At 39.1% G+C, this 13,952-nt stretch overlaps 2 protein-coding genes across 2 annotated transcripts in view; both read left to right on the top strand.

Annotated features, from left to right (window-relative positions):
* The first annotated feature begins 2,207 nt into the window (after positions 1-2,207).
* On the top strand, positions 2,208-13,017 carry LOC147228139 (uncharacterized). The gene is made up of 11 exons (XM_086156382.1): positions 2,208-2,304; positions 2,483-2,572; positions 2,971-3,051; positions 3,325-3,467; positions 3,596-3,690; positions 3,834-3,898; positions 11,229-11,318; positions 11,909-11,989; positions 12,205-12,347; positions 12,458-12,552; positions 12,709-13,017. Exons 1-11 carry the CDS (start codon positions 2,223-2,225, stop codon positions 12,851-12,853), a joined length of 1,110 nt encoding a protein of 369 aa, XP_086012508.1. The 5' UTR covers positions 2,208-2,222; the 3' UTR covers positions 12,854-13,017.
* A 130-nt stretch (positions 13,018-13,147) lies between these two features.
* LOC147228140 (centrosomal protein of 95 kDa-like) overlaps positions 13,148-13,952 on the top strand; it is a 28,818-nt gene continuing 28,013 nt past the window's right edge. Inside the window, exon 1 of the mRNA XM_086156379.1 lies at positions 13,148-13,735. Within this exon, the coding sequence (XP_086012505.1) occupies positions 13,711-13,735 (25 nt within the window). The 5' untranslated portion in view covers positions 13,148-13,710. The remainder of the gene's footprint in view (positions 13,736-13,952) is intronic.

The raw sequence follows: 13,952 nt of genomic DNA on the forward strand, positions 1-13,952 counted from the left end.
CACATTAGAAAAGGACACATTTTATCCGTAGCCCCTGGGTCAGAAGGAGATATTGTCTGCAGTTTTATTAATTTCTGCACCCCGCATCATTTCTCTCTTGAAAGAATGTGCGCTGAGCTGAGTCTCACAGCTAACAGACAAACAATGTCCAGCACATGGGCCTAATCCTGTCACCAAAGATTCTGCTGAATCATCCTATACGGCTGTTAAAGTAACCACAGTCTTAAAGCGTGGCTTCCATGTGGAGCATGGCTGCCCTTTTGTTTTATATTTACTACCTTCAACAAATATTTCTCAACTCAGTGCATTCCGCATTGTTTTTTTTTTCCAGCATTCTTATTTAGAAATGTCATATAACGTCCAAAAAAAGGCATTCAATTGCCCTGAAAATATTGGGAGGTGAAATACATTGGTAAGAAACAGTGATAATGAAGATAACGGTGACAAATAAGCATAGCAGATAATTAAACCAAAAGACTTTAGTGCAAAGTGATTTATGTGATTTGTATACTTATTATGAGCGATTATGATGTGCGTCTGTAGGGTTTTATGATCTTAATCAAGTGGAGTTTGAAATATTGTATTGTTGTAAAATCCTCAAGCATATCAACAGATTATACAATTATTTTTCAAATGAATTAAGCCATAGAATTAATTTATCTATACAGTTTCTATGTATTCGTTCGGAAGGTTATGTCAATTTAGAATGATTTAAAAAAATATCTTCAATCGCTTGAAGTAAATAATCTTTATTGTGCAACATTGACACCATGTGGCAATAAATGGGAACGCTACTACTAGTACTACTGCTATTTCTAGTAATCATTTTAATAATAATAGTAATAAAAACAATAATAACAAAAATAATAATAATAATGATACATGACTCTCTTGAGTGATAAATGGGGAAAATTCAGAAAAATGATCAAACAAGGAAATTAACGGCACAACTTTTAGTGTACTGGTAAAAATACAGTTAGGCCCGGAAATATTTGGACAGTGACACGAGTTTTGTTATTTTATCTGTTTACAAACACATATTCAGGATACAATTATATAATCAATATAGGCTTAAAGTGCAGACTTTCAGCTGTAATTTGAAAAGGAGTTTTTTAAAGCGAAAAAGTGGAATATTCTTCAATGGCCAAGTCAATCACCAGATCTCAACCGAACCGGGCATGCGTTACACTTGTTCAAGACAAAACTTATGGCAGAAAGACCCACAAACAAGCAACAATTGAAGACAGCTGCAGGAAAGGAGCTGTCAAAGGAGGAAAGCCAGCGTTTGGTGATGTCCATGGGTTCCAGACTGCAAGCAGTCATTGCCTGCAAAGGATTCTCAACAAAATATTGAAAAATGACATTTTAGTTAGGGATTATGTTTATTAGTCCAATTACATTTGAGCCCCTGAAATGTGGAGCATTTGTATAAAAATGGCTACAATTCTTACACGTTTGATCATGTATTTTTGTTCAACCCCTTCAATTCCATTGTAATTGTTTCATTTTAAATCTAATGTTCTGGGATGCAGAGTCCAAATTATGAAGATTGTGTCACTGTCCAAATATTTCTGAGCCTAACTGTAAGTCATACTTCCTCTTTGGGCTGTGAAACAGATTTACTGTGCAAGACTGGGAATTTAGTTTCATCACCTCACGTATCAAGGTTTTGTTTTTCATCGTAGTATGTTGTAGAAACTACAATAAGCAACAATATACATCTCCAATATAAAATGTAGATTGAGCCACCTAACTGAAAGAATATTCTGTATGTTTCAAAAGTTGAAACCTCATTTGAGGATACAATCATATGTTCATAGCACTCAATTCAGCCCAGTCATGTGGTATTTTCTATATATAGTGTAAAACTTGTAATGGGTAAAACTTGAGAGTGCTTAAGTTACAAGTTTGTCAAACACAAATTAAAAATAGCTTTTTTTTAGATAAGTCTATGGAAATCCTTTTATTTGACTTACCGGTAACTTATAGTGTAAATGTCTCTCTATATTATAAACCCCACACAGGAATTCTTTTTTCAGTGCTTTCATTAAACCTGATGTTTCATCACATGATTTCATGAATTTTCCCTTCTGTTACTTCATCTTCTGTCTCTTGCAAAGTGGGCTTTTACAGTCTAATAAAAGAGGAAGTGTGCATGCTATTTAACAGCAAGTTTACATACTGACAGTCTCAAATAATCAGTAGAAAGGGGACACAACATCATGGATTACATAAATATACCTACAGCATCATCTAAAGGTGGGCGCTCAAAGAGCCACCCGGATACCACAGCTATCGTATCTGGTGAGACGGAAGCCCTTATCAACAAATTACCAACCATTATTTATATTCATAAATAATGACAACCTAATTTGGGTGTAGAACTTCAATTGATTGACCCTGCTAAATGGACTGACACAACCAAATTCTTCAATCGACCGATGTCACTGTTTTATTATTTTTCATCTTTTTACCCACGAAGGGCTAAAAGTGTACAAAGCGCTTGCTGTCGGCTTTGGACTCCTCTGTTTTCTGCAAGTTGCTCTCAACGTTTGGCTGCGTCTTTCCGTCAGTGAGTGATTTGGGGGAGTGTTACTTTACCTAGTATTCTTCCAATGCATACACACAATAAATATGTTTTACCTTTATCATCATAAAAAAGAAAATGCATATTTAGTTTGAATAACAATGCATTACAAATCATGATATCAGAGCTTATTATCCATGGTTTGTGTTTTGTTTGTTTTTATCTGAAATAAAATTCAGAGGTTTGAGGAAGTTAAGAAACCCAACTAGAAAATGCTCAAAATAAGGAATGGGCTTTTTACAATATAAGTAAAAACTTGAGTGTTAAGCCTCTGAAGTTATTTTTCTTTTAATTACAAAGTGTATCTTGAGATCATCTCTTTAGGGCACAAATTGTAAAAATGATAATCAAACGCTTGATATACAAACTCACTTTTCTTTCAGACCATATTGTACATTATCATTCCATTTGCCAAAACCTGTCTGCAAATCAGGATACTTTGAGAACAGAATACATCAACTTTGGTAAGTTTAATAAGAAATGTACACTTCTGACACTCAGAATCAAATCTGCGCAAACCTGGTCTCGATATCCCATATAGGTTAACGATACAGAAGGTAATGCACTACTATGAAATAACTTACTGCCTCAGTCGATTTAATTTGTTGTACAACCGTGGTTACAGAGTACAATCAAATGATGTTAAATTCAGATTTGCTCCCATATTTGCTCACTATGACATCGAGAAGTTTTTATTTGAATGTTTTTGTGTGTGTGTGTTTAATGTTTCCAAACAGATCATCACTTCCAAGATGGATGGGTGTATTTTGGTACTAGTTTATACTACATTTCTTCAGCAAAGGCTTCCTTTCTAAACAGCAGAATGGACTGCGAGCATCGAGGAGCAGACCTGGTCATTATCAACAGCATAGAAGAACAGGTGCGGACAATAACCTTTGCTTTCAAAGGTCAATTCTGACCACAAATTTTTTTTTGTGAAATCCATATCCAATATAAAATTGTGGAGCAATCAAATTATACTTTTCCTCCCGTTTATTTTTGAAAAAGAACTTTACCAGGAAGTTCAATAAAATCTTGTGGATCGGGCTGAGTGCAAAGAATAAGGCATGGGAATGGGTGGACGGAAGCCAGCTGACCAAAAGGTGCGCACATGACTGTCAACTGATACCATTGGCCTAAACATTCTTTCTCATTATATAGAATTTCTTATGTTATCAATCACAACATATTTAATTTCTATACAACACATTACAGAGTGATTCTTTTTTTCTCATTTTCTCTTTAGTTTCAGCTTCTGGGGCCCAAATGAACCCAATGGCTTTGAAAACAAAAAAGAAGACTGCGTTGAAAGTAGGTTTTTTGAGAATGTAAACAGCTGGAATGATATACCATGTGAAGATGAAAACTTCTGGATCTGTGAAAAGACTGTTTGTCTGTAGTGCAGCTATGAGAAGAGTTTGATGAAGTGACTTCATTCACAATGACACATGCTATCATCACATGAGTAATACAAAGATAGAGCAGTTGCAGTGGACAAAAAATCCCCCACAACAGAACAACTGTAAATGTTAAGGGAAATTATAGTCATGGTGCTGAAAGCAAACTTCAAACAGGCCATTTAGAAAACAAAAAGTAAAAGGTTAACCCGTGGATAAGATTTCTGAGAACGTGAACGAAACCTGAAAAAGTTGAGAATTTGAAATGTTGAAATTTCCCCATCTGGGAGAGGTTTAAGAAGCAATATATCAAAAGCAGAAAAATGGGTAACTGAAATGATGAAAACAAAGAGGACGACAAATAAATTTGGATAATGGATGTATTAATCCGTATTTACTTTAAATTTCTATTGAAGTTATCCCCGTGTGCAGGACCAAAGAGAAATTTCCGACATGTCACTATGTAGGTTTTTTTTGGAGTGTAAAGATTTCTCTAAAATAAAAAAAAAACAGTATTATTGTACAAACTAAAAAAATAAATGAATATTGATAAAAGACTTTGTATGCCTACCACACTTTCACTCAGGTTGAATGAAGGACGTCGGAAACTTTGGCTCTTAAGATTCTTACTTTCCTCGTCTCCATTCTATTGCAGCTGTGAAAATAACACATTTTTAATTTCCGCGACATCGGCGTTCATTTTCATGGAACTTTAAGGAACATCTTTCTCAGTTGGTCCCGCCTCTGACCCTCTGCAAAACTTTGCGGCGGTCTTCTGCCCGTCGTCCTGTTACCATCCCAGATGGTCTTAGAACCACGGGTTTGAGCTCCAAAGAAGTTTGGGGGGGAATCCTGAGCTTTTTTTTCTTAATTTCTGACCATGCTCTGTAGCCTGCGACCTCATGGGTTTACCACAGAGGAAGTCAGGGTGGCTTACGTAATCAGCGACCTGACAGTCAGAGCTCTCCTCTGGGGAACCGCTAAGTGGGAGAGGCGAACTGCCACATGTACATTGTTTGTTCCAGGCCTTCTCCGAAGAGCTATTCAAGATTTTTGGAATGAGAGCTTCCAGTCCTGATGCTGCCCATGATCTGCTCTCTCTGTAACAGGGGAGTCAGTCACTGGCTGATGTCCTTTTTCCCCCAGATTGACTTTCGGACGAGGAGCAACTGGAACACTGGACCTCTGTGCGATGCCTTCCTGCACGGCCTGGCTGATTTTGCATTAAGGATGAACTTGTCTCCTCCCCCTTTCCACTGATACTTGATGAGCTCCAGCCAGAGCTAGACTTCCATATCCAAACCCCCAGAGGAGAAAAGAGACAAGACATCCCCGGTGCCCTTGGCTCTGCTTGTTGGCCTAGTTCCCCACCAGATCCCTGCTTCCTCTCCCCTGACTAACGGCAAGCGTCTGTAGCCATGCAGCTGGGTTGTACTAAACTGGGTCACACTCAGCTTACTTCGTAAGAATTGGAGCATCGCCGAACGGAGAACCTCTGCATGTATTGTGGTCAAGCTGGCCATTTTGTTTCCCACTGCCTGGTAAAAGGGCAGGGCTCACCAGTAAAGAGGAAGTCCAGGTGAATCACGTCAGAGCCAAATCTTCCTCCTTGATCATACGTCCCTTATGTAGAGTCAAGCTCCTCCTTCCTGGTGGGACACACACCCTGCCCTCCTTCATAGACTGATGCAAATCCCAGTATTATGGCTGAGAGCTTGATTGGACAATTAACAGTCAACTTGGCCTAGAGCGGGACCCATTAGACACCAATCCCTCCCAAAGCCCTTGATGAAAATCTGCCAGGTCACTCACCAGGCTACTTCAATTCACAGGCTTTTCTCAGGTTACCACCATGAGACCCTTCAGTGTCACATCTGATCCCGGGCTACCCTCGACTCCTTCGACACCGAGCCACAGGGGCCGTCAGGAGCAACTTCTGCCACCTGGTCTGCCTTGAAGATACATTTGTTCCGCAGCTGACAACAGACCCCAGTTCCTGTCCTGACCAGAGTTTCACCCAAGTACCATGATTTCCAGTAGGTGTTAAACAAGGGCTAAGGCAACTTCATCACCTCCTCATCACCCATATTATTGCCCCAGTGACTTGAGGCCTGGCAACTCACCTCCCAAGGGAGGTTATTGTCCCTTGTTTATTAAACAAGGGAGAAGAGTGGAGAGCTGTGCTGGGTCCAGGTTGTTTCTGAAGTTGCGTCACGGGGGTGTCAGGAGCTAGGACCTTCAAGGAGGAGCATTGAGTCTCAGGAACTTGCGAGGAGAGGCGCCGACCTCTGGGACTGGGAACTGGTGAGGCAAGGTGACGTAGAATACAGGGACAAGGAACCAGCGAGGAACAAACAACAATCGGGTACCGAAGGGCTGGCAGCAGGCTCCTCCTATCCTCCCCCTGATGAGCCACAGGTGTACACTGTCCCTTGCTGACGTCCAAATCAGGCTCTCTGGAACAGAGGTAAAAGGAAATGTAAATACACGCTTAGACCCGGGTCCTAACAACACCAACAGCTGCACCTCCATGACCTCAAGTGGGAGCTGATGTTAAGCAAAGCGCAGCAGAGGATGTTCCTCCAGAGGTCATTAAAGAAGTTTAACCTGCCAAAGACGATGATGGTGCACTTCTACACCTCCGTCATATAGTCCATCCCCACCTCCTCCATCACCATCTGGTATCGGCAGAGACAAGACCAGACTGCAGCATACCATCCACTCTGCAGAGAGGGCGATTTGCTGCAGCCTGCCTTCTCTACAGGACTTGTATGCTTCCAGGACCTGCAAGCCCACAGGCAAGATCCAAGGTGACCCCTCCCACCCAGGACATAGACTTTTCGGATCACTCCCCTCTGGCAGGTTTCTTCCCATCGTCAGTCTGCCTCAGTAATGAGAACCCGGACCCCCACAGACACTTCCCAAACTCCTCTACTGAACTACTTTGCAAAACTTACCACTTTGCACATTTAACCACATTTGCTCTGATTTCACTATTAATTTATTTAATGCCTGTTACCTACTGTCTTTTTAACAGTCAACCAAAGCCTATTCCTTGTAGTTGTAAAATTAGTTGGCGATGAAAGCAATTGTGATTGTGATTCTGATGTTTTATGGAACTTTAAGGAACAAAAACCGTTCTAAATATTAGCATAATAAACAGTCCAGTGCAGTGATAACACAACTAACCTTAACTAAGTAAGAGGTGACAAGAGGTTTGCTTGTGAAAGAGATACAGCGCTGTTTTGATCAGGTAAAAACAGAACTTTGTGTTTCTTATGTTAAAATAAGAGGGTGCATTACGGATTCAATTGCAACAAAACAGGAATTTCAAAAACCATTTGAGGATACAAGTAAAGTTATTATTCTGTTTTCTGCCAAGTACATGTCAGTGACACCGTTGAAGATTTTGGGTATCTGGTAACTGTCATAAAAGATGTTTTTAAAAGGGTATACAGTTCATGATGTAATGAAGAAATGGTGGACAGATGTTGTATCCAGGACAGGAACACCAAGGGACAGATGGTGGTAGACTTTGCAAAATGGATGGAAATGCCTGTAGTGAATACTTTTTACAAGGGGAACGTAGGGTAACTTAGCAGAGGTAGGAGCACGCAGGTACACTACAATTTGTATAGACGATGTAATCTAAAGGGGATGAGTAACTGCAAAGTAGTTGTAGGTGAAAAAGTAGCCATACATCATAGGATGGTGGTTTGCAGGATGGCTCTGGTGACAAGATAGGTGAAGAGGACAAAGATAGAGCAGAGGACAAAGTGTTGGAAGCTACAAAAGGAGTGTTTGGTTTTCAGGGAGGAGTTGAGAAAAGCTCTGGATGCTTCAAGATGGCCACATAACTACAGCAATTGATCAGGGAGAAGGTAGGAGAGTAGCCTACTCTGTGTGTCATCTGGATGAAAAGTACCAAAGGAGACTTGGTAGTACAATGAGCAAGTACAGCAAAGAAGATATTGGACATTGAGGGGACTGAAGAGAGCAGACAGAAGTAGAAGGTAAAGGTATAGTTAGCAAAGGCCAAAAAAAGGGCGTATGATGACTTGCTAGGTTGGACAGTAAGGAGGGAGAGTGATTTATAAAGGTTGGCCAAACAGTGGGATAGCGATGGGATGGATGTACATCAGGTTTGAGTGATTCACCCTCATATTATGTTAAGGGTCAATTTGACCCATTTCACCCATTGACCCAATGGGTCAAATTGACCCTTAACATAATATGAGGGTTAAGGATAGAAAAAAATATATTGACAGATGCTAGCGCGACAGGAAGACGGAATAAAATAGAATATTCCTCTAATGATGGTAAAAGTATTTTGAAGAGATGATAAATGAGGAAAATGAAAGAGGTCGAAAGTTAGAGGAAGTGACTATTGTGGAGGAGTGGAAGTTTCTAGGAGAGGCAGCAGTAGAGTTTTTCGGTTTGATTATTCAACATAACCTGAGAGAGTGAGAAGAGGAATCAAGAAGAAATTTGATGGAGCCCATTGTTAAGAATAAGGGGGATTTGCAAAATTTGGGTAACTATGGAGGAATAAATTTGATGAGCCATACAATAAAGTTATGGGAAAGAGTAGTTGAAACTACACTGAGAGGAAAGCTCTGCATTTGTGAGCAACGGTATGGTTTCATGCCTGAAAAGAGTACTACAGATGCAGTATTTGCTTCAAGAATGCTGGCAGAGAAATACAAAGGTCAGAGGGAGCTGCATTGTACCTCTGTAGACCTAGATAAAGCATACAACCGGGTCCCAAGAGAGGAACTATGGTATAGTATGAGGAGGTCTGGACTGACAGAGAAGAATGTTAGACTGGTGCAGGACATGTATGCAAGCTGTGAGACAGTGTGAGGTGTACTGGAGGTATGAAAGAGAAGTTCAAGGTGGAGTTGGGACTGCATCAGGGATCAGCTCTGAGACCCTTCCAGTTTGCAGTGGTGATGGACAGGCTGACAGATAAGGTTAGACAGGAATCCCCATGGACCATGATGTTTGCAGATGACATGGTGCTCTGTCATAGAGCAGGGAGCAGGTGGAGGAAAATCTTGAGTGATGGAGGATTGCTCTGGGGAGGAATGAAGACTGGCTACAGCAAGACAGAATATATGTGTGTGAATGAGAGGGACCAAAATGGAACGGCAAGTGGAGATGAAGAAGGTGGAGAATCTTAAGTACAGTCCACAGTCAAGTCCGGAAAAATGGAGAGTGTGGAAAAGAGGTGAAGAAATGAATTAAAGCAGGTTGGAATGGCTTGGAGAAAGTGCCAAGGGTAATGTGTGATAAAAAAAAAGTCTCAGCCAGTATGACAGGAAAAGTGTACAGGACAATGGGAGACCAACAATGCTGTCTGGTTCAGAGACAGTGGCACCAGGGAAAAGACAGAAAGCGGGGCTGGAGGTAGCAGAGATGAAGATGCTGAGGTTCTCTTTGGGAGTGACAAGGATGGATAGGATCAGGAATGAGTCCATATGAGGGGGAAACACAGTAAATGTTTTGGAAATAAGAAGCCAGACTAAGATAGTTTGGTCATGTACAGAGGAGGAGTAGTGAATATATTGGTAGATATATCTCAAAGAGAAGATTTATGGATGTAGTGGAAGAGAACATGAAGTTAGTTGGTGTGAGGGAAGGATACAGAAAATAGGGATAGATGAAGGAGGATGATTCAATGTGGTGACTCCTGAAGGGAGTAGCCAAAAGGAAAAGAAGATCAAATAAATACAGTTCATGATGGATTTCAGTCTACAATTCCATAAATCAGAATTTCATCCGACAGCTATTTTTATCTCTGTTAAGTAACTCGTTTTATATAGGTTGTGTTTGTAAAGAAAATCTTTTGCTGTTTTTCCTCTATGCTATTGGCTCCCTGTGCGCTCAATATAACTTGAGAATGTGTAAAAGTCACTGAGTTCAACAAACCCTTTGTGTTGGTGGTGTTTCATTCACAATATCGAAATGAATAAGTCATATTAAACCATGTTTTTAAATTTAAAAAATACAAAGCTGGTGTGCGTTCCAAAGAGTGAATCTTCATTGGCAACATGCTGCCTGGCAGTAACTAAGGCAAAAGAGGAAGGACACGTGTTACTGTTTCAGAAGGGAAAGGGATATAGAGTGAATTGCATAGTCGGACAAAAAGCCAAATATCTACCAAAAGGAGATACGACACCATGGATTATACAAATACACCAGATGCTTCATCCAGAGGAACCTCAAAAAGCCACAATGACATCACAGCTGCCGTAACTGGTGAGACAGAAGCCCCCATCTCTGCAAATCACTAGCCGTTGTGCAATATTTAATTAGAGGAATGATGAAACTGAATCAGATGCAGAACTTCGAAACATGTCTGTTTGGTCATTTGCAGATTTGTTTCTTTGTTTTGTTATGTAAGGTGTTCTATATCTTATATTTCCATTTTTTTTCCCCTAAATGAACGGTGTTTAATGTGTCCATTTTTGTACATGCGTTCCCTTGATCAATTTCTGCTGAAATCCACAATTTCTATTGAAAGTGTAGAAAATGCAGGAAGGAGAAGATTCACTTTGACCTAACTACAGCCTCAAATACATATCTTAATATCTTGATGTCCGCTTTTTATTGTTCCTTTTTTTGTTTAAAAATGTGGCTAATATCTAGGAGAAGAGTGCTATTGACAGGGTAAGAACAATACAAAAAACATTTCAAAGGAAACCAAAAATCTAAGTAAATACTGTACAAAGTGGGCCACAAACTGTTAAACATTTTTGACAACAGCCACTCTTTCAGTTGCCCATGAAGGCACTACATAGTAATTCACATTCTGCAAACACACAAGGTTGACTGCATTTGGGTCTTTGAACATTTAATTTCTACATTGTGAGTCTAAAGACGGATGTTGGATTTTAAGGTCAAAATGATTTCAGTTCTGTCGTTTTTAGATTTCAGTGATAATTTTATTGGTTAGTTACTTTCAAAAAAGAAGAAGAAGCATAGACCGCAAGCTAACTGTGCTGAGAAAGACCAGTCGAAACCACGCAATCAGCACATTCTTGCATTTCAGTCAAATAAATAAATAAAATAATAATGATAATACTTATTATTATTATTTAGATGTTTCTCTGCATTACTTAACTTTGGTAAACCAACAACCTCTTCCTGATTCATGACTCAATCCATCTAATAATGCCTCTTTAAAAAACAACAATTGTGATTTTTTTTTTTTCTATCTCCTGTCTGATTTCTCCACAAAGGACTAAAAGTGTACAAAGTGGTTGCTGTCAGCTTTGGACTCCTGTGTTTCATACAAGCTGTTCTCAACATTTGGCTGCGTCTTTCTGTCAGTGAGTAGTTTTTGGAATATTATTTTATTCCTCCATGTATACGTATATGTATGTATACAGTGAGGAGAACAAGTATTTGATACACTGCTGATTTTTCAGCTTTTCCCACTTGCAGAGCATATAGAGGTCTGTCATTTTTATCATGGATACTCTTAAACTGTGACGGTATCTAAATACAAAAATCCAGAAAATCACATTGTATGATTTTTAAGTAATGAATTTTACATTTAATTGCATGACATAAGTATTGATCACCTACCAAACAGTAAGAATTGCGTCTCTCACAGACCTTTTAGTTCTTCTTTAAGAATCTCTCCTTTTCTCCACACATTAACTATTAACTGCACCAGTTTGAACTCGTTACCTGTAGAAAACACACCTGTCCACACACTTGAAGAGTACCTATGATTAAAAATTAGACCTCTACATGCTTTACATGTGGGAAAAGCTGAAAAATCAGTGTATCAAATACTTGTTCTCCCCACTGTATATGAAAACAGTGAAGCTGTAACACCATAGAGTTTATTCTGAAGATATCTTTAATTGTGAAGTACAATGAAATGCTTGATACAATTTCCCTTTTCTTTCAGACAATCCTGTAGCCACTCGGTCCATGTGCAAAAACCCATCTGAAGATCAAAATGCTTTGAAACCAAAGCTCCCAAACTTTGGTAAGTTTGACAAGAACGGACGTATATATTAACAATATAGGAGATAAAAGCAAGAGGTAATGAACACTTGAAATAATTGATTGACCAGGTTCAATTTAGTGTTAGGTGTATTTTCAGTGTTTTTAATTTCTCAACAGATTGCAATCAAATGATGCTTCAAATTCGCTTGGAATTATGTTTTTTTTATATTGTGTGTGTTTGATTATTTCAAACAGATCGCTATTTCCAAGAAGGGTGGGTGTATTTCAATACCAGTCTGTACTACATTTCTTCCACAAAGGCTACCTGGCTCAACAGCAGACAAGACTGCCTTCAAAGAGGAGCAGACCTGGTCATTATCAACAGCAGAGAAGAGCAGGTGCGGACAAAGGCTAGTCAATCTTGACCATTCTGACCATGTGTAGTAAAGAAAATGTAAAATGCAAACAAATCTTCAAGAGTAATCACACATTTTTCTTTTCGAACAAGAACTTTGCCAGGAAAATCCAGACCCGCATGTGGATCGGGCTAATTGCAAGGGATGAAAGCTGGATATGGGTGGATGGAAGTCCGCTTACCACCAGGTGCTTACTTGATTGTAAACCAATGCCGAAAGGCCTAAACAATATTTCTAACTATTTCATATATATTCAGAATTAAGACACAATTTCCATTTAAAACATTGTGGGACAGTGAAGTCCATCAAATGATTAGTTTTTTAATATACCCTTGGTTTTCAGCTTTTGGAGCCCTAACGAACCCAATGGCTGCCAATATGGAGAACACTGTGCAGAAATCAAGTTTTTCCAGATAGAAGACAGCTGGAATGATACACCATGTGGAACAGAAGACTTCTGGGTCTGTGAAAAGATGGTGACAGTGTAGTGGAATAAAACGAAAGTCCCTCCTTAGAAGAGGATACCGTGCCAACTTCATATCTTTGATTTAAATGTAAGATCTTGTAAAAAAAAACAATTCATTTGTATTTTAAAAGCCCTTTATCATAAGACGGGTGGCAAAAATTCATTGTGTACTGGCGCAACTAGCCGTTGCTTTAAATAAAATGCATAGTGACCAACAGAGGACTTTTTTAACATTTATTTATTGAACACATGGTATAAACAGATAATACATATGTACAAACAAACATGGCAAAATAGAATTGAATGTCAATGATACAAACGGGCATGAGGAAACATATGGACATAAGGACATGCGTTTTGTATGTAATCAATTAACTGTTAGAGCGAACAGGATTAAAGATTTGTGAGATTTGTTTAATTCCAGAAGATAAGACAATAAATTAATAAAAATAAATACAATAATAAAAAAATAGAAAACGAAAACAAACAAATAAATAAACAAAAAGCAAGGGGACTACAATATGTACTTAACTCGGTGGTTCTAAAGGAATACCAGTCATAAAACTGTATATTATTTTGGTTTTTGGATTTTTCCATAAGTTTTAAGGATTTTTTTTATCTAATTCAAAATCGTTTGTGACCAACAGAGGACAGTATACGCTGAAAGAAATGTACTTCCGGGTTCTAGCAGCGAGAGTAACATCCAATCAAACAAGACTTAAATTTTAAATGAGAGACAATAGTTAACTTCTCTGTGATTAAAAAAAAACGAATGTACCAACGGACCTTCGCTTTATTGGGCTCCAACTTATAGGAAGACTCATTTGCGGCCATTTAGTTGATTTCAAGTCACAGCTGCCTCCCGTCGACAGCTGTTTCATGGGAACCCAAGAGGGAGAGAGAGGTAAGGAAGCCGATAATCTGCTCCAGTTCGATGGAAGCTAGCGTCACGTTAGCTAATGCTAACCTAACGTTATGGCTAACGTTAGCCACCGGGTTATTCTTGTTGTTTGTCAACTTTGAGGTTTGATAATGTATCAAGACCTCTGCAATTTGGAGAAACTGTTAAATGAAACATTAGTGTCGCCAGTTGAATGCTATTCGACGAGACAGAAGGTAAA

This window comes from Fistularia commersonii, chromosome 12 (genome assembly GCF_037954325.1).
Source record: "Fistularia commersonii isolate RoL2024-O1a breed Wild chromosome 12, RoL_Fcom_v1.0, whole genome shotgun sequence".
In the NCBI taxonomy this organism is placed as follows: Eukaryota; Metazoa; Chordata; class Actinopteri; order Syngnathiformes; family Fistulariidae; genus Fistularia; species Fistularia commersonii.